Below are 26,619 nucleotides of genomic sequence, written 5' to 3' on the forward strand. Positions count from 1 at the left end.
TTATAATAATACATGTGTGCATAAAAACATGAACCACTTTCTTATATTTTCTTTTTATGGCATAACATGAACAAAACTTGAGTTTTTATCTTTTAAAATTCATGTTTATGATGCACAAAGGGTCTGCCATGATAGGGCTATGGGAAGGGACATTTTCCACAAGTTTAAGGGTCCATAGATGCATGTTTAAGGACTGTACAAGATAGGGCAACATGTTGAACAAAAATTTGATTTTTATGGGACTAGGGTTTCGGTTTGAGGGCTGGGAAGGAGCAGACCATGTGCTGCTGTAGGGTCATGTCCAGGGGTCCTAATAGGGTCTAGTCATGGTTCTAAATGGCTTGAGGGAAGCTGGTGAAAGGAGGAAGGGCAGTAGGTTGAAGGGTGGTCGTGCGCATCATGTAAGATCAAGTTTTGGGGGCTATGGGTTCTAGGTCCTTTTAGTTTAGTCTAGTATGGTCTCTAGGGGTCGATCAGGGTCCTAAGAGGGTTGGTTAAAATCTGGACATGGTGGTTAAAGGTTGGAGTCAAGGGAAATGTCAGTTGATAAAGCTAGGGTTTCAAATAAATGAGTGCAGAAATTTCAGTGGCTTTTTAGGCTTGTTCAAGGGTTTTAATTGGCTTGATTTGGGTTGCATAGGGTATGTTTAGGTGTTAATAAGTAATACCCACCGGATGAGCCCGGGTCATGGATAACCCGAGACTATAGATGAATAGTTTGGGTCATGGAAGTCTTCGAGTAACAACATATAAGAGATCAAGAAAGTGGATGCCCGGAACATCGTTTCCCCGGCCTAAGGGAATCCACTCAAGTGCATAAGTATGGGATACCTCAACTCGGTAATCATCGTTGTCAAATCAGAGAACATAGTGGATGTAGCAGTTGGTGTCAGAAAATAGGGTATGGGTAAACATCTTGCCATAATTAGTAATCAAGCACTGAAAACAAGGTAATCATTGATTTTATTTCTATAAATACAAGGTTTGTTTAACATTAAAAGGATGATTTCACTTACATATTTCCTACAACATTTATTACAAGATCCTCTCTAAAAAACCCTTCACTGACATGAGCGTCGGAGTGATCACGTCGTAAAATCTTCTCGGGCCCATTAACATTCTTTCTCCCTTGAAAGTGCAGGTCCAGGTTGAAACGTCTGCTTATTCGTTTTCTTAAAAAGTACTAGAAATTTTTTTTTAAAACCTCACTTAGCATCGGCCGAACCATAAAATATTTTTGACATCATTTTAAAAATAAACATCCAACTGCCATTTAAAAATCCAAAGGAAAATATTTTAAAGCATAAAATCGTCAAACATTTTACCAACCTAAAAACATTATTCGAAAAGTATAGCTTATACTATAACCTCTCAAAAATCTTTCATAACATAAATAAAAGACGTAAAAAATATCTTTAACATTACTTAAAATCATAAATCATAACTAGTGCGGAAAACTAACATCGGTCCTCGGGTTATGTCACTAGTAGAAAAATCGGATTTTACTTCGGCAGGCGTTACTTCGACAATAATAAATTACGAAGTAATACATTACCAATAACTTCAGTAATAACACAAGCGAAGTAAAATAATATATTTTACTTCGGATGTTTAAAAACACGGGCTTCACTATATTTTTTTATTATATTTTACTTCGGCATATCAATGTTGATGAAGTAAAAAATAAGGAAAATAAGTTCATACTGAAGTAATAAGATGAACCGATAAGTTTAATTAAATATTTAATATCGTTTATATCATATATCTTTTGATCAGAGACGTACGCGAGCTCATTCGATCAATCCACATTTTCCTTCAAAATTAACATAACACCACCGCCGTTCCACTCACCGCCGTTGGCTTCGAACCACCAACAACAACATAAGCGCAAAAGAATGGCCGAGTGTCAATGCATGAACCTAGCCACGAAAAACCCCTTTCTCCAAAGTAACTTCGATTCATCAAGATTCCTATCATCATCATCTGCAAATCGAAAAATTGTACTCAAAAGTTTTAAGTTATCTGCATCATCAATGGAAGGCCAGCCGCCGCGCTCTGTTGAAGCCTTGACCAGCATCGATCGGAAGAATCAGTTGATGAATGCGATCAAAGATTCGCTTTCCAGCTGCCGAGACTCATCTCCATTTAACAGTTCCTGGTATTCAATCCAAGACCAGAGGCAAGGTGAATTTACTGTTTCGTATTTCTCCACAGGACCCATTGAGAAATGATTCTTGCTGAACAGAAAAATGTAATCTTTGAAGGTTAGAGATATTTATGACTGTGGAGACTATCTTATACTTGTCACAACTGACAGGCAAAGTGCTTTCGATAGGGTTCTTGCTTCAATCCCTTTCAAGGGTCAGGTAATTGTAGTGCCTAGTGTGATCGAGTCCATGCCCTATGTTTTGTCTGCACTGAGCTTTAAGTCAGTAACAAGGTTATTTTAGGTTTTTAATTGCATATTGATATCTGCAGGTGCTCAATGAAACAAGTTTGTGGTGGTTTAATGAAACTCGGCACATAATTCCTAATGCAGTTGTTTCATCTCCAGATAGAAACGTCACTATTGCAAAAAAATGTGTTGTATTTCCTGTTGAATTTGTTGGTGAGTAATTCAATTAATGTTCTTTTTCTTGTAGCAGCCAGTGTTTGGGGGTGAGTTATAAGCCTTTTGCAGAGCGCTATTCCTTGCACGAAATAGAGTTATTATACCTCTCTTTTTATCTTGGATTATCTACCTGGAATGCCAATTGACAATGCTTCTTGTTCGTAGTTAGAGGCTTTGTGACTGGAAGTACTGATACATCACTTTGGACTGTCTACCAGAAAGGCATTCGGAACTACTACAGAAATGCTCTTCCTGATGGTGAGGCTTGGGATTGAATAGATGATTTAATCTAATTTTTTAACTGACACTTCTGCATTTATCTATTATAGATTTGGTGAAAAACCAAAAGTTGCCAGCAAATATACTCACACCGACCACTAAAGACGTAGATCATGATGTTCCCACAACTCCCAAAGAGGTTTGCATGTCTTGAACTGTTTATATTCTTCTTTTAGTAACTTGTTTAATCGTTTCTAACTTTAATTAATTATGCTTGTGTGCTTCCAACATCCCTCAATATTTTTATATTTCTTGAATGTCTAGATCCACAAACTATCCCGCTCTTAGGACCTTTATGTATTTCAATGTACTTTTTTCCGTGCAACACCGAGACAATGTAACTTCCCCAAAAAATATCATGCAGATGATTTGTCATCCGATGGATTGACAGTTTTGAGGGGGCGGCATTCAAATAATAGTGTTTTAGGTAAATAAGAGCATCTCTAACCGTGGAATTCAATCGCTTGCTTTGTTCGTGAAGAGAATTACAAACAAATAATTCTTTGATTGAAACTGAAAGACAAGAAACTTCTTTTAGTTGTGTATGCTTGAACAAAAGTCTAATCTTATCAAACTTTTGTGCCAAAACATACTGAATTGATGCTAAAAAAAAGAAAAAAAATGAATACCGGATTGTGCCAAATTTTGGCATATGGAGATGCTTAAATGTCGTCCATAGCATAAGAAGATCCTTGTAGGGAGGGATCCATGAAGGTTCAACAATTCTCCTTGTTTAATTACAAGCAATATTGTGGTAAAGGACTTCTAGTTAGAAGCATCTCCTTATTTTCAAAATGAAAGAGGTTGATTTGTACCAAGGCTGCCATTCATACAAACTTAAAACATCTAATTATGCATGTTCGTGTACATTTGCTCATGTTCGTGATTTGCGTGACAGATTGTTCAGCGGGGAATGATGACTCAAGCTGACTATGATGAAGCAAGCGAGGCTGCGTTAAAGCTATTCAAGTATGGGCAGGTGCTTATTGTTGAAATTTTCATGTTTTTTCCTTCACGCAATTCCTACGTTTTTGTTGCTTATTGAGATTGACTTGCAATTAAGCATCATCTAAACATAATAGTCTCATTTTATAGCAGGTTTTCGCTCATGCACTGGGTGTTTTATTGTTCATAATATTTTAATCGTCCATAAAGTTTATGTTTTTGGTATGGCAGTGCATTGCCTTGGAACATGGTCTGATCTTGGTTGATACCAAATATGAATTTGGAAAGGGATCTGATGGTTCAGTGGTTTTGATTGATGAGGTTATTTGTCTTATGCTTGTACCTGAAATAAATGTATGTCAATGCTCAATCAATGGCACGCATTCATTGAATAATGTATCTTTTTAATTTGTCAAACATTAGGTTCATACACCTAACTCGAGTAGGTATTGGATCGCTGATTCATACGAGGAGCGGTTTCGAAATGGTCTAGAGCCTGAAAACATCGACAAGGTTCATGATGGTGACCTGATTTAGAGCCATTACATGCTTATGTCCATTATAATTTTATTTTCTAAATCTTTGGTAGGAATTTTTGAGGCTGTGGTTTAGAGATCACTGCAACCCTTATGAAGATGAGGTAAATTACTCAATATATAAATATGCTTATTTCTCTTCTTTTTTTTTTCCCTGTTGAATATAACTCTGGGAACATTCTTAGGTCCTGCCCGAAGCACCCGAAGAACTCGTTTCTGAATTGGCTTGGCGGTATTATAATTTCCATATTTTGTCGATCTTTATTTTATATAATTCAATACGAAAACGGCGCGCTTGATGATTACAGGTATATCCTCTTGTACGAGACTATAACAAAATCAAAATTCGAAATTCCCATCTCGCAGGTAAGTGGAAATGTATCGTATAGTGCGACCTATCATATCACAAAATTATTATTGTGCCAAAGTAGGTAGTAGCTTATGTTAATTTTGAATACATTAATTTATAAATATGCAAAAAATTAACTTCTTACTTTTTATAATGTAGTGGGGTGAAGATGTACGATGCCTCCAAGGGTATTTCTAAAGGGTCAGGTTTTAAAATATTGACGGTATGTATCGTACTTATTTATGAATACATGAATTGGTAGTGGTTATTAATTAGATTGTGATTGTTGCATTAACTTTTCAATTCCATTATAGGGCAATCTGAAACAAAATGGTTCGGTTGAATGTGGATATTGTGTGATGAGATACATGAAAGAGATAGTCGATTGCGATGATCCACAGTTGGAGAAGATGGTGAGTTTCTTCTTGGGATAAATTTGTTGATTGATTGAGATAATGTGTTGCCATTGGGATATATTTTATTGTTGAGATAATGTGTTGCCATTGGGATATATTTTATTGTTGAGATAATTGCTTGAGATGAATTGTTGTCATTGTGATATATTTTATATTACTGATAAAAAAGGAAATTTTGTTCCTGATTTTCATATCTTCTCTGTTGTAATCTTAAACTTTTGTGTTTATTCTGTTTATTGCTGATATATGTTTTGGTTAAAATACTTTCTTTTCATTTGTTTTATTTGGTGGGTTGTTGGTTTTATCAAGAAATTTGAAGCCCAGAAATCATATACGGGAGTATGATTCTGGACTGTAAGTGTTGTCTTTTTTTCAAGATTCTTGTATCATTTCCAAATGGCACAAATTCAATCTGTTCTTACTTTTAAGTTGATAAAATGATAATTTTTTGGCGCAGTTTACTTGAAATGTATCTTCAAATAATGTTTTTTTGTTGTGGGAAATTGATTTCTTGGTTTTTAGTAATTCAATTGGCTTTTACTGCACTTATTTTATTGTTGTTTTGTTTCTTCGCATTACTGCTAATGAATTTTTTTTATGCTTTCCAGTTGTTGCTTGAGTAGTTCATTTATCAGTGTTGATTGAATGAGCTTCAGTACTTCTGTCTTTTGACAATTTTTCTTGTGATTTCTGTAATATGTTTTTTCGTGAGCTGCATTATTCTTTTCCAATCTCTTTCTTGCGTTGGCTTCAACAGAGATTAGGATCTCTGGTTTAGTAAGTGCAATTGTCTTCATGCAATTGGGGTAATCTGTAATGGATGTAGACTAGATGGAAACAACAGGCGCTATCTCAGCTTGGAGAGTGGTGACATGTTATGAATTTTTATCTGGTGTTATTTCAAGATGCAAATGAAATAAGTTTGTACTTTCAAATGAAACTTGCCTCTACCAGTACTGATATATTTTATATCTGTCAATTTTTGTTTGAAATAGAATAATCTAATGTATTTTCTTTTTCAAATTTCAGTTTGCAGGATGCATCAAGAACCAATATTACACCCAATGTCAATATGACGAGGTCAGAAGTGAATGGAGTGAATTTTTTTACTCCTATGTAGGTGCTTAGATGGATGGTGTATGTTGGGAAAAAATTTTTGTTTGTCATTGTGGATTTTTGGATATACTTTTGGTTTTGTGGATATATTTTTGGGTTATTTGTGGATTGATAAATATGTAATTGTGGATTCGTGGATATTAATCATTTTTAGATGGATAATTTATGAATTTAATTATATTTGTGTATTAAGTCATGTATTGCGAAGTCTTTTTTTAATAATTACTTCATCAAAATAAAATATAATGAAGTGTAACAGGTAAATTACTTCGTTGTTATTTGCAAATTGTGAAGTAACATAATATTAAATACTTCGTCAATAAGAAATCAGACGAAGTGATAGAATTAATTTACTTCAACATTGTTCTGTAAAAACGAAGTTGTTTTGCGCAATTACTTCACCAAAATACATATTACTGAAGTCTTTCGAACCACTTACTTCGTCACTAAATGTAAATTGTGAAGTAACATAATATAAAATACTTCAACAAATATGATAAATGCTGAAGTTATAGATTATATTTACTTCGACAAATAGGATAAATTGTGCAGTTATTTGTGTCTACTACCTCATCAAAATACATAACTACGAAGTCTTTCAGATGAATTACTTCGTCGATTATTGTAAATAATGAAATAATATATTATATATAACTTCGTCTTAATTATTATTTAGCGAAGTAGTTTATACTACCTCATCAAAATACATAACTACGAAGTCTTAATATATATTACTTCATTATTTACAATAATCGATGAAGTAAAACACATTTCGTACTTCGGCACCGGTCCAATTCTGGACCGGTTTTCCTTCGAAAACCGGCAAAAGACTTCAGTATTTTCAATCATACAACTTCGGTTATTATGCGAAGTAAAAGGTACATCTATTACTTCACGTCCATATACTTCGGCAATTAACTACCTTATTAATTCATTGAATACGCGAAGTAAAAAGCGATTTTTCTATTAGTGTGTGCACCTTCAGTCCAGCAAAGTCAACCATCAAGACCTCCATTATCATATTCATAATCAATATCACCTGCATCAATCACACCTAGTGAGTCTAAAGACTCAACACGTCATATTCTTGATAACGAGTAATACGTAATACAGATAACATACAACAGTGAAAAAATACTTGTACTTAAAATATCATTTTCATGAAGATGCATAAAAATAAACATTTTCGTAAAAATTTCATGATGCGTAAAACTTTTAAATAAAAACATTTTCATAATCTTATGCATAAACATTTTCATATAAATATAAACATATTCATATTCATATCAACATATTCATGTCCTCATATTCATATTCATATTAACATATTCATATTCATGTTCGTGTATGTTGAATTCAGATCGTTGATTGTGACTCATATTCTTAAACATATTGGACGATTGATCCATCTAAAGAAACCACAGTACTGGGCGGCGGGGACACCAGCAACACTCTCACCGGTCAACTGGGCCTTGGCCAACGTATTAACATATTCGTATTCGTATCACGTATTCATATTCATATTCTTATCCGTATCCAATGAAACACGATTGTCGGACTCCCACTGGGACCATAACCCTCACGATATTTCCAACATGTAGTAGTCACAATCCCTTCACGTCCTTCAACATGTTATCATCACTTAATAAAAACATTCATATAATATCATTTTTATTTTGAAACCAAGCATGCAACATGTTTTTTAAATGTCCAATTTAAAGTCATAAAAATCATAGACATTTAAAAATAATAATTTAACATATAAAAATTCATAAACATCCATAATCATTGAAAATAATCATATTAGCACATAAAATAACATTCAGGACACTGCCATGACGTTTACTAATTTCTAGGTGTAAAAAGACCGTTTTACCCCTGGACGTGACGTTTTACGTTTTTAACGGTTTCTTGATTTTCTTGACTCTAACATGTCCCAAATAATTATTAAACCTTAAATTAAAATTCCCATAATTTTATTTAGCTTAAAAATGAGGCTTTTTAATTAATTCGTAATTGGATGTTTTGAAGGCGTTTTAATTCCGAAAAATCCAAAACTTTAATATAAAATTCCTAAATTCTAAATTTAGTCTTTTTATATTATTTCAGTCCCTATGAACCACGACTCGCCCCCCCGTGAGCCGTTGTTCAAGTTTTTTAAGTTAGAAAACCTCCGCTTGATCCTATTTAGTTAGCACCGAGTCATCTTGCGATTTTCTCCTGCTGCCCTCGAACCAAAGTGAACCAGACCCTTCCCAACACAATTATGCAGCCTATTGACCCATAAGAACCAACGGCCCCAGCCCCTGGACCCGAAACCGAACCCCTAAAGCTTGGACCCATGATTGCCGAGAATTGCATACACCTTAGGACTCTACGTTTCAGCCTCCTAGGACTCTAGCTGACCGGACCAGCCTTGAACCCTCGTGTTTTACGCACACCTAAGACACTAATGACGCACCCTAGCCCAGCCTCATGCCCCCATGCCGATCCGCAGACCCCCTGCAAGTCTGCGCACCCTGCGCGTCTCGCATGCACCCTCACGGGTAGGAGTCCTTCTTTGCAAGGACTCCTCCCAGCCGACTTACTCGAGTCCTAGCATGGCTAGGACTCTACCCCTGACTCATACACTTCCCTAGCCAAGGCCTGGACATGAGCCGCACCAAGCCAAGCCGTGAAGAACAAACCCGAAGCCATTGATCCCCTATGACAGCGTGTTGCTTCTTTTTTGTTTCCTTCGGTTTCCAACGTGTGTGGTGTGTCTCTAGGACTCCAAAGTTACGTGAAAACCATCCTAAAATCATAGCCTAGATCATGGCAGCCCTTAAACAATACACAAACATGATTTAGGAATCAAAAACTTTGCTTAACAATTCACATTATGATCAAAAACGAAAATACATAAAAGTGGCACTTATTTTCATGTTTTTCATGCATAAAAGAATACTATGATGTGATGATGGTTTTTGAAGGAAAGAATAGGCGTGCCTTTGCGTAATTTACGTACGAAAAACCGTTGACGATTGCGAAGAATGGACGAGAACCTTTGGCTTGAATCTCCCTAAGCTTCCCACGAAAATTTCTTCAAACTTAAAGTGTGTGTGCCGTGTGCTTCGTAAAGTAGGGCTTCTGGGGGAAGAGTTTTACAATTTTGAGATTGTGTGGCGTGAAGTTGTGGTTTTGGGGAGGGTTTTTAATATATTTTATAGTTAATTGCTTACTAATTAGGCTTAGGCCCATTAAACATATAATTAGACCCATTAGTGCTTAATTAGTATTTAATTAACATATAAAAATAGTTTTGGTAAAATAAATTTGTAAATTAAATAGCCGGGTTGTCCAAACGTTTGCATTTTCACTAAAAATCCAACACCGATAAAATTTACGTCCCGGCGTATAAAATCACTTCCAAACCCCTTATTTTAAAAAATAATAAAAAGCATCACCCATATTTTAAATAATTAAAAACAATTAACCAATAAAAACATTTTCTATTTTTCAGCCCTCGGTCTCCGTTCCTTGATCGCAACTCGAATAACCTTTAAAAACACATTTTAATGCAATCATTTAGAAAAATATATTTTAAATATTCAAATATGCACAACATAATTAATCCATGCAATTAAAACATTTAATTAATATACACAATGAGTTTAATAATTTGTGCATGTGGTTCGCGTTGAGCTTTAAATTTTCGGGGCGTTACACAGGTGCTCAGATAAACATCTCAAGTTCATCAACTCGATCTGGTGCTATCGCCCATCAAGCTCTTACCCGATTTACCTAGTCATCATCATTGGAGCCATTGTGGGAAATCTCGATCAAAGACGTTGATCATGGTTTCTACAAAAAAATCGACGAGAAAGGATAATGCCGGGAAGGAGCAATCTGACTCGGAAGTCCCTCAGGAAGGTCAGCTTCAACTGACATTTGTAATAAATCAAGAACAACTCACTCAAATCATAGCAACTGCTGTCCAGAAGGCTGTAGCAGAAAAAATGCCCCATGGTAACAACTGGGCACAACGCAAATAATGGGCAGGAGGGAATTCTCCACCTCAAAAAAAAATGAAGAAGCAAAAATCTCGGCAGAATGCTCCAGGGTCCCCACCTATGGCCGAGGAGCTAGAAGACTTGAGGAAAGAGGTGAAGAACTTGGAAGGGCAAGCTGGATCTTCGTGTGTTCCCCAAGTCCAACCAAGAGGATGCCCTTTCTCTGCCCACATCATTAATGAGCCCTTGCCCACACATTTCAAGTCTGCGAGCATCCGGGAGTATGATGCAAGTTCTTATCCAGAATAACACTTGACTCAGTTTGAGAATATGGCCATGCTACATTGTTATGGCGATGAAATTAAGTGTAAATCATTTTTAACCACGTTGGTAGACAATCGCAATGATCGTTCGACAGATTGGAACCACGGAGTATACGGAGTTTTGAAGATTTCAAGAGGGTCTTTTGATCATTTCAGTTGCAGTAAGAAGTACAAGAAGACTGCCTTTCGCTTGTTCAAGATCAAGCAAAGTAAGGACGAATCACTGCGGATGTACATCCGCAAATTTAACAAGGCGATGCTGGAAGTACCATCGTGCGCCCCCGAGACAAAAACTACTGCCTTCACACAGCGGTTGTAGGAAAGTGATATTTTTCAGATCATTAGTGAAGATATTTCTCAGGGACTTTGAGAATTTGTTGTCCCGGGCAGAGAAATACATTAATATAGAAGAAGCACATAAACAAAAGCGGGAGGCTGGGAGAAGAGAAAGAGGTGAGAAGCCGGGGAGATCAGAGGATCGGGTCTCTAGAGGAAGTTCTTTGGGGCGTTTATCTCATTACGTCCCCACGAAGAATTCAAAGATTCAAGATGTTCATCTTTATGAAGAGAAGGAGGCAGATTTTTGAACACATCTGGCTCCCCCTATCCAAGGAGCTGGTAAGAAATTTTGTTCATTCCGTAAAGAGTGTCATCACGACACTAGTGAGTGTAGAAAATAGAAGAGGGAATACCCTTTGATGAATCCTGAAGAAGCCAAACCAGCACCCAAAAAGGTTATGGGACCCCCTGGGTGCCTCGGAGCTCGGGGCTTACATTTCCAACTCGGGCCCAGAGTTCTAGAGCGGCCTCATACAATAGATATCGGCCTCCCACATCAGTAAGGGCCCAGGAGAATAAAGATCGCAGGAAATCCCCCACTTTGGGGATGATAAAAATGATTTCAGGAGGATTTACGGATAGGGACTCCAACCATGCAAGAAACGCTTGGAGCCGAAGAGAGATTTTGAGAGTGGATGACTCTCAGAAAGAAGAGGAGCCCATCATTGTCTTTGGCCCCAGGATTTGCAGGGTATCTGTCTATCTAATAATGATGCTCTGGTTATCCATGAAAAGTTTGCCAACTACGACATCAGGAGGGTGTTTGTCGATTCAGATAGCTGTGTCAATGTTTTTTTTTCAGGAGGCTCTGGATCAAATTGATGTGGAGAATCACAGTTTGGAGCCAGTGGAAACATCACTCTTTGGGTTTGTCGATCACACTGTTCATCCCCGAGGAGAAATCACGTTCCCTATAACGATGGTATCCGGTGACCTAAAAAAGTCAATAATGACTGTTTTCATTGTGATCAATGCTTCATCCTCTTACATTGTTATACTAGGGAGGCCAGCTATGAGCGCCTTTAAAGTAGTGGCTTCCACTTATCATCAGAAGATAAAATTCTCAGTGAGGGGGAAGATTGGGGAGGTGCGAGGTGATCAGCCTTCTTCTCGAAAGTGTTATGCTGAAATAGTCCAAGTTGAGAAGAAGAAGGCAAGAAGGGGTGATGATAGCAAGAGGCCGGTAGGGGAGGTTAGTGTGGTAGATGAAGTACAAGCCCTCGTGGAAGAAGAGCAAGAGAAAGTTACTTTGATTCCCGGATAGCCCGAGAAGACCACCAAAATTGCCCGGGATCTGGATCTTTCCACCTGAGCCCTCTTGTCGGAATGTCTACAAAAGAATAAGGATGTTTTTGCTTTGTCCTCGGCAAAACATGTGGGCATCCTAGCCTATGTGGCCGAGCACAAGTTGAATATCTTGCCGAGCGTTCGGCCAGTGGTACAAAAGAAGCGACACTTTGGACCAGAAAAACATAAGGTGATTGCAGACCATGTGAAGGAACTTTTGATAGCTGTCCAGATTCGGGAAGTTTAATCCCAACCTGGCTTCCCAATGTGGTGTTGGTACAAAAGGCTACGAGTAAATGGAGGATGTGTGTTGAGTTCAGAAATCTGAATAAAGCCTACCCTAAAGATTTCTATCCTTTCCCGAGAATTGATCAGCTCGTAGATTTTACTTTTGGCTATGAGTTGCTGCGCTTTATCGATGCCTATCAAGGGTATCATCAAATTGCCCTAGCCAAAGATGAGCAAGAAAAGGTTAGCTTTGTAACTTCTGGTGGTACTTTTTGTTACACTGTTATGCCATTTGGTTTAAAGAATACAGGAGTCACATACCAATGTTTGATGGATAAGATCTTCCGAGAGAAATCAGGAAGGAACGTTGAACTCTATGTGGATGATATTTTGATTAAATCAAAGAAAAATGTGTTCCTTATTGCTGATCTTGAGGAGACCTTCTCAACCTTGAGAAAGTATGGGTAAGGTTGAATCCATCCATGTGTACTTTTGGAGTGAAGAGTGGTAAATTTCTGGGTTTTATGGTAACAGAGAGAGGGATCGATGTTAACTCAGAGAAGGTTAGAGCCATCACTGAGATGATGACTCCCGATTAGTCAAAGAAGTACAAAATTTAACCGAGAGAATTGTTGCCCTGTCTCGTTTCATTTTCCGATCAGCGCATCGGAGCTATCCATTTTTCCAAATTTTAATTAAAGCTCAAAAGTTCGGGTGGGACAACAAGGCTGAGCAGGCTTTCCAGCAATTAAAGAAACATTTTGTCGGGCTGCCAATCTTATTAAAGCCCGAGCTGGAAGAAAAAATGTTGTTATATCTGTCGGCCACAGATTATGCTGTCAGTTTGTTCATTATTCAAGAAGAAGGAACATATCAGAGGACGATCTATTATGTGAGACACGCGTTGAGAGGACCCGAGCTGAGGTACACAGAATTAAAGAAAATAGCTCTCGCCCTGGTGATAACTGCAAGGAAGCAGATGTCTTATTTTTTGTCACATCCTATTGTGGTCCTTACCAACAGTTCTTGGGGAAAATCTTGAGTAACCCGGATATCTTTTGTAATGCTCCGAAAATTTAAAGGTCCACGTAAACCACATGCATGCAATTATTAAATTCTTTGTATTTTAATTAAATTGTTTTAATTGCATAAATTAATTATGTTGTGCATATTTATATGTTTAAAATATATTTTTCTACATGGTTGCATTAAAATGTATTTTTAAAGGATGTTCGAGTTGCGATCGAGGAACGGAGACCGATGGCTGAAAAATAGAAAATGTTTTTATTAAATAATCGTTTTTAATTATTTAAAATATGATTGTGTGTTTTTCTTATTTTTGAAAATAAGGGGTTTTGAGATAACATAATATGCCGGGACGTAAATTTTATCGGTGTTGGTTTTTCAACTAAAATATGAGCTTTTTGGCAACTCGGCTAATAAATTCACAAATTTATTTAAACAAAAACATTATTAATATTTTACTAAATCCTAATTAAAACTAATGGGCTTAATTTATTGGTTTAATAGGCCTAAGCCTATTTAGTAAGTTAATTAGTATTTAATTTGTTCAAAACCCTACACCTTTTGCATCAAGGAATCGGCCACCCTCTTTAAAATTCTGAAAATTCTCTCCCCCACAAGCAAGGTACACGGCACACACACCCTCATAATTTGAGGAAAAGTTTTGAAGTTTTGCAAGGGAAAATCTAGCCGTCTTCTTCGTGTCGTCGTTCTTCAATCGTCAACGATTTTTCGTGCGTTAATAACGCAAAGGCACGCCATACATCTCTTTTTCTCGTCTATCACATCGTAATATTGTTTTGAATCACGTTTGTATGAAAAGCACAATGTACTTATGAATATTTTCGAAATATTTCACATACATGTGGTAAACTTATGATTTTATATCCCAAATTCATGTTTAATATATGTTGAAGGGGCTGCCATGATTAAGGAAAGATCAAGTAAGGTTTTTACATGCTTTAGGGTCCTAGACACACACCTAGCATGAAGAAAACAAGGCTGGAAACCATGGGCAAAGAACCAAAAGGGCCGAGAGTTTTGTAGAAGTGGGTGTGTGCATGTTGAGGTTCAAGGCTTGTTTGTGTTGCAGGGGGGGGCTTGGGGCTCGACCAGGTCTGGGGGTTGGGTCCTAAGGGTCGTGGCTAGGTCCTAGGAAGAGTCCTAGCATGGCTAGGACTCGTGGTTCAGGCTGGGGAAGAGTCCTCGAAAGCTAGGACTCTCCCCCAAGCTCCTTGCGTTAGGCTGCTGTACTGGTACAGGGGGCTGCGGCTTGGTTTGGGGCTGGGCTAGGTGGTCTGGGTGATGGCTTAGGATGGTCCAGTGAGGGGTAGGAAGGTCTGGGTCCATGGGTGTGGCTTGGTTCAGAGAGGGCCGAGCAAAACAACGTGAGAAGTGAGGAATCATCAATCACGCGCAGGTTGCTGTCATCTGGGTTCAGTGCTTCGTGCGTGGGTTCCAGGGGCTGGGCTGGTCTGGACTGGGTCTGGGCGTGGTCCAGGGGTGGTCAGGGTCGGCTGGGATCGGGGGTGGCGCGGCTGGAGGTGACCTAAGCTAACTAGGAGTCTTGGGCGTGAGTGACAATTCCATGCGTGGCTACTGGTTTCACAAACAGGTGGGTTGCTGCGTGGCTTAGAGGCTCGGGCTGGGATGGCTCGGGTCTGGGACTGGTCTAGGGACAGTAAGGGTCAAGGGTGGTCAAGTGATTAGGGGCTGGGAGTGTCCTAGTTGGGCTAGGAGTCCTAAATATCCTAGGAGACTCACACACAAAACATGCAGAATTTGGGTCACGTTTCAGGTGGGTTTGAACGAGCTAGGGGCTGGTTCCTTGGGTTAGGCTTGGACAGGAGGGTGCCTAGATGGGTTGGCTAGGTTTTGGTTCAAAGTGGCTCGGGCGTGGCTCGGGTAAATTAGGAGATGGCTCGGTGTGTTCGTCGAAGGGTCAAAAACGAGATTAATTAAGCCAAAATTGATTCCACGGGGGTGGCTCACGACTTGGAAGGGTAGAATAAATCATAAAAAAGTTAAGTTTAAAATTTGGGGTCAAAATATTGAGTTTTGGATTTATTCGAGATTTAATCGCCGCACGAAACGCTAATTAACGAGTTAATTGAAAAGTCTAGTTTTAGGCTTTATAAAATTATGAAAAATTATGTTTAAGCTTAAATAATTATTAGAAGTCTAAGTTTTTAATTTGGGAATTTTATATTAAGATTTGGTTTAATTCGGGATTAAAACGTGTTAATACGTCTTATTTAAAAATTAAATCAAAAGTCCTCGATTTAGGCTAAGTAAAAATATGAGAAAATTCATGTAGGCTTAAATAATTATTTGGGACATGTTAGAGTCAAAGAAGTTAAGAAAAAGTCAACAACGGGAAATTATACGTCTAGGGGTAAAACGGTCTTTTTACACCTAAAAATTAGTAAACGTCATGACAGTGCCCTGAATGCTGTTTTATGTGCTAATATGATTATTTTTTTTATAGTTATGGATGTTTGTGGAATGTTTATGTTAAAACTGATATTTTAAATGTTTATGAGATTTTATATGTTAAAATGATATTTTAAATGTTTAAGGAATTTTAGATGGTTATGATTTAATATGTAAAAATGTTATTTTAAATGTTTTGAGGTTAAAATGTCATTTGAAATGTTTATGAAATGTTCTTGATTAAATTATGATTTTTAAATGTCTATTTGATTTTTATGATTGAGGGAAGACAATTAAAATACATGTTGCATGCTTAGTTTCAAAATGAAAATGTAAATATTATTCACGATTTTTATAAAGTGATGTGAATGAAAAATGTTGAAGGAAGTGAAGTGATTGTGACTAATTCGTTGATAATGGCGACGTCGTGAGTGTTATGGTCCCAGTGGGAGCCCGACGATCGTGTTTCCATTATTACGAATATGAGGTTATGAGGTTTGAGGTAAGAATGGGAATATCGTGAGGGGAGAAGGCCCCAGAGGGAGCCCATTATTGGGAGAAGGCCCCAGAGGTAGCCCCGACGATCGTATTTCTATTCGATCATGTTAGGCCAAGGCTCAGTTGACTGGTGAGAGTGTCGCTGATGTCCCCGCCGCCCAGTACTGTGGTTTTATGTAGATGGATCCATCGTCATGTCATGTCATGTCAGGAAAGTCATAATTAACGATCAGAATTCAACAAAGGAAAAAGGAAAAAAAGGAAATGTTCATGATTATGTTTAAGGTTTTATGTCATGTCATGTTGAGGAAAAGGAAATTCATGTTTGCATGTTATGAAAATGTTTATGTTGAAGTTTTATGCATCATGAAAATGTTTATGATTATGCATCTTCATGAAAACGATATTTTAAGTACAAGTATTTTTCACCGTTATATGTTGACTGTATTATGTATTACTCGTTATCAAGATTATGGTGTGTTGAGTCTTTAGACTCACTAGGTGTGATGGATGCAGGTGGTATTGAGGGAGGACTTGATGAGTGATTTGATTGGGCTGAAGGCGCACACAACCCGAGGACCAGCGCTAGATTTTCCGCATTAAGCTTTATGTTTGAAGTTAAAGATTTTTAAGATTATTTATTTATGCTTTTGAGAGATTTTTGAGAGGTTTAGTATGGGCTTTACTTTTCAAATAATATTTTTAAGTTTGGTAAATGATTTACGATTTCATGTTTGACTTCTCTCTTTGGATTTTCAAGCACTACTAGGATGTTTTATTTTAAAAATGGTGACACGGTATTTTAAAACGTTTGTATATAAGTATATTTAATTACGAGGGAAAAAAAAATTCTAGTATTTTTTAAGAAAACGAATAAGCAGACGTTTCATCTTAGGAAGGCTGGTTAAAGGGACAATCTAGCTGGGAGAATATGACATCAAGTATTAACCAAGAGTTGTTATAAAGGCCCAGGCTCTATCTGATTTTCTTACAGAAATGACATAGCCAGAACAAGAGGAGGTATGGGGAGTGTTTGTGGATGGGGCGGCAAGTGAAGGAGGCAGTGGAATAGGAATAGTTCTTGTTTCACCTACGGGGGATAAAGTGAAAGTGGCAGTGAAGCTGGAATTCCAGGCGTGAAATAATGAGGCTGAGTATGAGTCTGTAGTGATGGGAATGAATACTGCCCAGGAGGTTGGAGCCACCCGGATCATTATCTACTCAGATTCTCAGCTAGTCATCCAAAAGATTAAAGGCTCATATGAAGTGAGGGAAGGGAGAATGAAAGAGTATCTGGGGTTATCCAGGGGCTATCTAAAAGTTTACTGATTGGAGTGTGGAGTAGATCACTAGAGAGGAAAATGGTGAAGCAGATGCCTTGGCCAAAATGGTCTCTTCTTTGACAGGCGAGGGAGAAGGGGTGTTATTCAAAGCGCCCGGTTAGTTTCATCAATGGAAACCATCCCGGCTAGTATCCAAGGAGACTCCTGATTGACTCCACTTGCTCAATCACTTTCTAATGGGCCAATTGCCCGAAGATCCCCAGCAAGCTCAAAGAATTAAGAAGCAAGGACCCACTTCAATATTATTGGGGGAGAATTGTATCAGTGATCTTTCCAGGGTCCTCTGTTTAAGTGTCTGGACGGGGAAGAGACTAAGTATGTGCTAAAAGAAATTCATGAGGGCTGTTGTGGGCATCATCTTGGTTCCATAGCACTTACCAAGAAAGCAATATTGGCTGGATTTTGGTGGCCCACTATGAGCATTGATGCTCGAGAAGTGGTTCAAATTTGAGAAATATTCCAGAGACAAGGTAATTTCAGCCAAAACCCGGATTCACCCATGAATCCTATTCGAGTGTCATGTCCCTTTGATCAATGAGGGCTGGATATAGTGGGCCTTTCCCAATGGTCCGAGCACAGAAGAAGTTCTTACTGGTGGCAGTTGACTAATTTTCCAAGTGGTTGGAAGCCGAACCATTGGCCAAAATCACTGAAGCAGAGGTACTAAAGTTTTTATGAAAAAACATTGTTTGCAGGTTTGGACTATACACAGGAAACTAATATCGGACAAAGGTCGGTAGTTCCAAGGAAGAAAAGTTATAGCCTGTTGCAAAAAAAATGAAGATCATTTAGTCTTTCACATCAGTCTCTTACCCCCAATCTAATGAACAAACTGAATTTACTAACTGGGTAATTTTCCATGCTCTCAGGGTCAGACTGCAGTGAATTGGGAAGGATTGGGTGAAAGAGCTACCCAGCATCATGTGGGCATATCGAACTACTCCTCGGACTGCTACTAGAGAAACACCTTATGGCCTGGTCTATGGATCTGAAGCAGTGCTACCAATAGAGATTGGTCAACATCCGCTAAGGTTCAGAGCTACCCAGAAGGAAATGATGAAATTTTGGCCCAGGAACTAGACTTGATAGAAGAAAATAAAGAAAGAGTAGCTGTTCGAATGGAGGCTTATCGAAGGAGGGTCATGAGAGCTTATAATCAGAAAATTCGACCTCGAGAATTTCAAGTGGGAGAACTGGTTCTAAAGAAAGCTAACCCAGCCAGAGAAGTAGGGAAGTGAGAGGCATGAGACCACGATAATTTATCTAAACCCGAGAGGAATGAGGCCCCGATAATTTATCTAAACCCGAGAGACATGAGACCCCAGCAATTTCTTATGACTTGGGAGGCCTAAGGCCTTGATAACCTTTTTTAATGGCAAAATTATCCGGTTATTCTCATATACTTAGAAGATTTCTAAGGTTCTAATATTACAATGGGAGCAATATATTATTGGAAGACACCTGATTATTATTCAGGACATAAAAGTATTTTTAAAGTTCTCGTCAATGTTTTCAGGGTATTTTCAATCTTGAATTAATCGATATGAAGACAGGCAGTGTAATGCCCGAGATCTTAGTTTGATACTTTTGAGTTATCCTATATTATGAATAAGGGAATGGAAGAACAGACATGGAGAAGCGACGTTGCAATTCGAGTTTTGGTGGCAAAGAGACACTGCACCCGCGCCATAAAAACAACCGCACCCGCGGTGTTGGGACAGAGAGGGCAACGCACCCGCGGTCCAAAAGCTAGCGCACCCGCGGTCGTTCCTTTTGAATTTGTGGAAGTGATCCAGTACGCTCAGCGCACCCGCGGTGCAGAGTGAGCGCACCCGCGGTGAGACGTGCAGAATGAAAAATAATCCATGTGTCCCTTGCCATGCAATATAAGTGCCGAGTCTTCATTTCTTCACCCTTTCAACATGTTTTGAAGTTGAGATGTTGGGAGAAATCAGATATGATTACTATTAGATGTTCTTGAGATTATAAGCAACATATATTCGCAACCGGATCGAAGAACGGACATCATATGATATTGTTATTATTTCCAGCACATATATGAATGAGATTATACAGATTTTGAGATTATGGAACATGTTGGTGATGATTATGAGTTATTGTTATGATTATTGAGGTTTGAGATGATCGGCATCGCGAGATTATGCCGTTATGCCGTCGAAATATACCAGGAATGAATATTGATACGTACATGTATTGATTTGAGTTAGAAATTGATAGAATGCATCTTGAATATGTCATTTCAGATTGGTCTTGACAAACTTCAACATCGATATTTCGACATCGACAAAGATTGAACAACGAAAGGTATAATTCAATGTTTGATTGGGGAGATATAACTCGAATCAGATCTAGTTTGAGTTTCCCACAAATCACATACTAGATTTCTATACCTTGTTATGTTGTGCTTTATATGGATTTATATACAAGCATTGAGATAGGAGAGTCATTGGCAGATATGCCAAGTTTCTAGACGTTTGGTGGTATCGAGGCATAGGAGAAGATCGACTCCGATTGTAGATATTCGATACAGACAGGGCCAAAGTCTAGGAATAAGACGTACCGCCACCCCGATTGGGAGAGTAGGTGGGAGACTTGTTACGTCTTATTCACACCGGGATCCCTAGACTTAGATACGAGTCGAGTCAAAGATATGAGTTTGATTTAAGTTGCGTGCCTTATATTGATTATGTTTCATAGACTATGGGACGTCGTGCTATTGATTACATTCATGATAGTATATTCATGATTTATATTGTGTATATGCATGTGTACATGTTTTATACTGGGATTTGTTCTCACAGGAGTTTCCGGCTGCTGTTGTGTCTGTATGTGTGCATGACAACAGATGGGACAGGTTCAGGGTCGAGACAAAGATGAGAGATCAAGATAGCGTGGTGATTTCGGGCGTAGAAGACAGCTAGATGTTCTACATGTACTATGTAGTTTGTTAATAACACTGGTTTGTATAAACTAAATAGAACAAGACATGTACTTACGTTTGTTGAAATAAAATAGAGTTAACCTTGATGTATGATTTATATACAGTTGTTTTGATATTAAAAGCAAAATTTTGACCCACATTTTCTAGCAAAGATCCAATTAATCCCAAAGACAAGTGATTCAGAGCTCGGGTCCCCACAACAGATGGTATCAGAGCAGTAGGTTCTGTAGACTGAAATAGAAGTAAATGAGCGGGGTAGATCGAGTCGTCTTCCTTGCTTTTATTGTGCTAGCATGATTTATTGCTTTCACTATTACATGTTGTATTATTATCTGAGTTGATTACATCATGTATTTGCAAAGACTGAATCAGAATCGATTCTGGATCAGAGGTATATGATCAGAGGAGGACTGAGACAGATTGTATAGATTGTGTACTAATCCGTTTGATAATCAGATATGCCTCTTCGACGAGTACCGCAACCAGTAGCAGGTCGGGCACCAGAACAGGGCAGTACATCCAATGATCCGATGGATGTGACCGCTACACCGATGGAGACTTTGCTAAAGAGGTTTCAGTCGTTTCGAACACCGACACTGAAGGGCACAAAAATTCAGTTGAGTGTGAAAGTTGGCTCGATGACATCGAGATGCTATTTGAGTCTCTTGACTACACTGACGAGCGACGAGTTAAACTTATTGGGCATCAACTGCAAGAAGTTGCAAAGAACTGGTGGCTTACCACGAAGAGAGCATTGGAGCATCGTGGCACAGAGATCACTTGGAAAGTTTTTGTAAGGCTTGAGATTATTAGTCTTCATTGATGTGATACTCGGAAGATATGAGTATGCACGACATGCAACGGGAAGTATTAAGTGAGATGAGATGAGGAAATATTCAAAATAGGACAAAATAGATGGCGCACATGCGCGAAGAAATGCGCGCACATGCGCGACAATTCCAGAAGCATCGGCGCACATGCGCGAGATAAGGCGCACATATGCGCGACACGTCTAGAGACATTGGCGCACATGCGCGAGATAAGGCGCGCATATGCGTGACACCTCCAGAAGCTTTGGCGCATATGCGCGAGATGAAGCGCGCATATGCGCGAGGTGTTAAGATTTGCATTGCCGAGACCAGTAGGTCTCGCGCATATGCGCGGATGATGTCGCGCATATGCGCGAGACGTGTTGCTTGAAAATGATAACACTTGTCCTTGCCATGCAATATAAGGGATATGTGTCTTCTTTCCTTCCCATTTCAGCTGAGGAATACCGAGAAGCTCCAGAGAAATTCCTCAAAGCTTCATCTCTTTTAGGACTTTGATTTTACAAGATTCAATCATCCAAACGTTAATCCGATTTCCGTTTTGAGCTCCTCTCTTCAAGGGCTACAAGAGGATGTAAGTTTCATTCAATTCCTGCATGATTTGAGATATTGTGATTGAGGAAATTGTGAATTACACTAGATTATGTGTTCTTGTGAAGTTGGTGATCGTATACTCGTAGTTGGATCGAAGAAATATTATTGTATGCAATTATTGTGATTTTCAGCATGTCTTGGATTGGAAATATGGAGGTTTCAGAATTGATATGAGTTTATGATGCATAGAGTATGAGGGATATGAGTTGCTGATATTGATTCTTGTTGTGTGAGTTGATCGGTATCGAAATAATACGTCATTATGCCGTCCAAAATGTACCGAGAATGAATATTGTTACGTACATGTATGGATTGAATAGAATGTTGATCTTGTATCTATTGAACATTACCATTTCAGATTTATTGTGCCTCACTTCGACTTCGAGACCTCAACATCGATAAAGGTTCAACAAGAAAGGTATAATTCATGTGACTTTGGGGAGACACAACTCAAATGAGATTCAATTTGAGTTTCCCAACAAAATCACATACTAGATTATGTTTATATTTTGAATGTTTATGCCTTGTTTATAGATTATATTCAAGCCTTGAGATAGGAGTCATTGACAGATTTGTCAAACTAGATGTGCGGTAGTATCGTCGCATTGGAGCAGTTCGACTCCATGTGTAGACACTCGATACAGACATGATCGAAATCTAGGAATGAGACGTACCGTTACCCCGATTGGAGGGTAGGTAACAGACAACGACGTCATATTCACACCGGGATCCCTAGAGTAGAGTCGAATTAAGTCAGAACATGATTTGATTGATATTGCATGCTTATATTGATTTGGTTTCATAGACTATGGAACCTATTGCTTTTGATATTATTCATGATAGTTGTTTCATGATTTATATTTTGTTTATGCATGCATACCATGTTTTATACTGGGATTGGTTTTCACCGGAGTTTCCGGCTGTTGTTATGTCTGTATGTGTGCATAACAACAGGTAGGACAGGATCAGGGTCACGACCGAGATGAGATCGAGATAGAGTGGTGGCTTCGGGCACAGAGGACTGCTAGTGGTTATTGTACTAGACTTGTACTACTTATGATTTGGAGATTGTATGGTATGAAAGTTTAGTTTGGTATGGATGTATTAGGACAAACCATGTATTTACGTTTGTTGTAATTAAATAAAGAGAATTCTTATGCTTGGTTTATATACATTTGATTTAAAGTTAAAAGCAAAAAAAAAAAATTTGAACCACGTTTTCTAACAACGATCCGATTAATCCCGTAAAGAACTGAGTTAGAGCCCGGGTCCCCACAACAGGTGGTATCAGAGCGATAGGTCCTTTAGACTGAGATAAGATATGATGAGCGGGGTAGATCGAGTCTTGTTCCTTGCTTTTGATGTGCTAGCATGATTTAATGCTTTCCCTATTATATGTTTTATTGTATCTGAGTTGATTTACAGCGCATAATTGTCGAGACTGAATCAGAACCGATTCTGGATCAATGGCATATGATCAGAGGAGGGCTGAGACAGCTTGTATAGATTGTGTACTAATCATTGATAATCAGATATGCCGCCTAGAAGAATACCACAATCGGCTGCAGGTCAAGTGCCAGAACATGGTAGTACGTCAGGTACTCAGATGGATGTTACTGCGACACCTATGGAGACCTTGTTGAAGAGATTTCAATCATTCCATCCACCTACCATAAAGGGCACGGAGAATGCAGTGGATTGTGAGAGCTGGCTAGACGATATTGAGATGTTGTTTGAATCTCTTGCCTATACAGACGAACGAAGAGTGAAACTAATCGGGCATCAGTTGTAAGAAGTTGCGAAATGCTGGTGGTTGACCACAAAAAGAGCCTTAGAACATCGAGGTATCGATATTACTTGGAAAGTATTTAAAGATGAATTTTATCAACGTTTCTTTCCAGTCTCCAATCGAAAAGACAAAGGAGCCGAATTTGCCAACTTGAGACAGGGGCAGTGGAACATAGAAGAGTATGTTGCCAAGTTTTCTTCCTTGCTTCGATTTGCGCCACACGTGGCAGGAAATGATGAAGCGGTCGCCGATCAATTCATCAATGGTTTAAATCCTGACATTTTCACCTTGGTGAACACGGGACGACCCAATACCATTTCTGATGCACTGAACAGAGCGAAGGGAGCAGAGGCTGGCTTGATTAGGCAGCGAGGGGCTTTCTATAGTGCTCAGAGTCAGAGACCGCCACAGCCCGCCGCCCAGTTTCCACCACCTCCTCCTCGATTTGATAGTGGAAGCAGTAGTAGTGGCAAGAAGGATTTTCTGAAAGCAAAGGGCAGACAGTTTAAGAAGTCAGGGAGCAGTTCTTCGAGCTCCAGTGGGTCAAGACAGAGAGGTCCTGGCCAGAGTGCAGAGTATACTGGTGTTTATTGCAGTTCTTGTGGTGGTAGGCATGCCACTGAGCAGTGTCAGGGAGTGATGGACAGATGTAACATATGCAGGCAGCAGGAACACTTTGCTAGAGTTTGTCCCCAGAGAGGTGCCCAGAGAATTCAGAGTGCAGGGTCATCTACATCAGTGACTCAGTCTGAGAGGCAAGCTTCGTCTGTCCATTCATTCCAGCCCACTCCTACACAATCCCAGCCTAGAGCCAGAGGTGGCCAGACAGTGAGCCAACCTCCCAGACAACAGGCTCAGGTGTTTGCTTTGACGGAGGAACAAGCCCAAGATGCACCAGACGATGTGATTGCAGGTAACTGTTTTCTTTTTGGTTATCCTGCCTATGTATTGATAGATACAGGTGCATCACATACATTCATATCAGAACATTTTGCATTGATACATGCATTGCCTGTCGAGTCATTGTCTACTGTAGTGTCTATTTCTTCTCCGTTGGGAAGTGGTCTTGTATCTGTGACTATAGTTAGAAATTATATATTACAATTCGAGGGTCATGAGGTTGACTTAGATTGCATTGTTCTTGGTTTGGCTGATTTTGATTGTATTGTTGGGATTGATATGCTAACCAAGTACAGAGCCACCGTAGACTGTTTCCACAAGATCGTCAAATTCAGACCTTAAATGGCAGAGGAGTGGAAATTCTATGGGAAGGGTTCCAGATCTCGGATTCCCTTAGTATCTGCTTTGACTATGAGGAGATTGTTGCAACAAGGAGCAAAAGGGTTCCTTATTTATTCAGTAGATTTACTGAAGCCGAGCTTGACGTTGGCAGATTTACCAGTGGTTTGCGAATTTGCGGATGTATTCCCAGAGGAGATTCCAGGGTTACCTCCAGTACGAGAGGTTGATTTCAGTATAGATCTTATGCCAGGCACTGTTCCTATATCTCGAGCCCCGTATAGGATGGCGCCGATAGAGTTGAAAGAATTAAAAGCACAATTAGAAGATCTTCTAAACAAGGGATACATTAGACCGAGTGTGTCTCCTTGGGGCGCACCAGTGCTATTTGTACGGAAGAAAGACGGTTCTATGCGATTATGTATTGACTACCGGCAACTGAACAAGGCGACGGTAAAGAACAAGTACCCATTGCCTCACATTGATGATTTATTTGATCAGTTGCAGGGATCCTCGGTTTATTCCAAGATCGATTTGAGATCCGGATATCACCAGCTACGAGTACGAGATATTGATATACCAAAGACAGCATTTCGAACCAGGTATGGACATTACGAATTTATTGTCATGCCTTTTGGTTTAACGAATGCTCCAGCGGTGTTTATGGGACTGATAAACCGCGTCTTTCAGAGGTATTTGGATGAGTTTGTGATTGTTTTTATTGATGATATTCTGGTGTATTCTAAGAGTAAGACTGAGCATGCCGATCATTTGAGGATTGTATTGCAGACATTGAGAAAAGAGAGATTGTATGCCAAACTGTCCAAGTGTGAATTCTGGTCGAGACAGGTTGTCTTCTTGGGTCATATCATATCTGGATATGGTATTTCTGTGGATCCGAGTAAAGTTGAAGTTGTGATCAGTTGGCCGAAACCGACTTCGGTGCCTGAGATACGCAGTTTCATGGGTCTAGCAGGGTACTATAGACGATTCATCAAAGATTTCTCCAGTATTGCAAAGCCGATTACCAAGTTGACACAGAAGAATGCACCATTTGTGTGGTCTGAGGATTGCGAGTCTAGCTTCCTAGAGTTGAAGAAGAGGCTTACCAGTGCACCTGTTTTGATGATTCCTTCAGGTACTGGCGATTTTGTTGTATATTGTGATGCATCCCACAGAGGGCTAGGATGTGTTCTTATGCAGCGGGGTCATGTAATCACATATGCCTCTAGACAGCTGAAGCCACATGAGACCCGATACCCAATTCATGATCTTGAATTGACGGCTATCGTATTTGCATTGAAGATCTGGCGTCATTATCCCTATGGCGATAAGTTTGAGATTTACTCTGACCATAAAAGCCTGAAGTATCTGTTTTCTCAGTCAGAGTTGAACATGAGGCAACGTAGATGGCTTGATCTACTGAAAGATTTTGATTGCGAGATCAAGTACTATCCTGGAAAGTCAAATGCACCAGCGGACGCCTT

The 26,619-nt window shown here is 39.1% G+C and overlaps 1 protein-coding gene across 1 annotated transcript; it reads left to right on the plus strand.

Annotated features, from left to right (window-relative positions):
- The first annotated feature begins 1,824 nt into the window (after positions 1–1,824).
- Positions 1,825–5,026, plus strand: LOC142521467 (phosphoribosylaminoimidazole-succinocarboxamide synthase, chloroplastic-like). The gene is given in 13 exon segments (XM_075624671.1): positions 1,825–2,128; positions 2,130–2,184; positions 2,265–2,366; positions 2,479–2,608; positions 2,777–2,869; positions 2,941–3,029; positions 3,789–3,869; positions 4,067–4,156; positions 4,259–4,348; positions 4,425–4,475; positions 4,557–4,603; positions 4,680–4,737; positions 4,880–5,026. Coding segments are annotated over 13 exon segments (1,158 nt in total). The 5' UTR covers positions 1,825–1,895; the 3' UTR covers positions 4,919–5,026.
- Positions 5,027–26,619: the final 21,593 nt, after the last annotated feature.

Source organism: Primulina tabacum, chromosome 12, assembly GCF_025594145.1.
Source record: "Primulina tabacum isolate GXHZ01 chromosome 12, ASM2559414v2, whole genome shotgun sequence".
NCBI classification, from domain to species: Eukaryota; Viridiplantae; Streptophyta; class Magnoliopsida; order Lamiales; family Gesneriaceae; genus Primulina; species Primulina tabacum.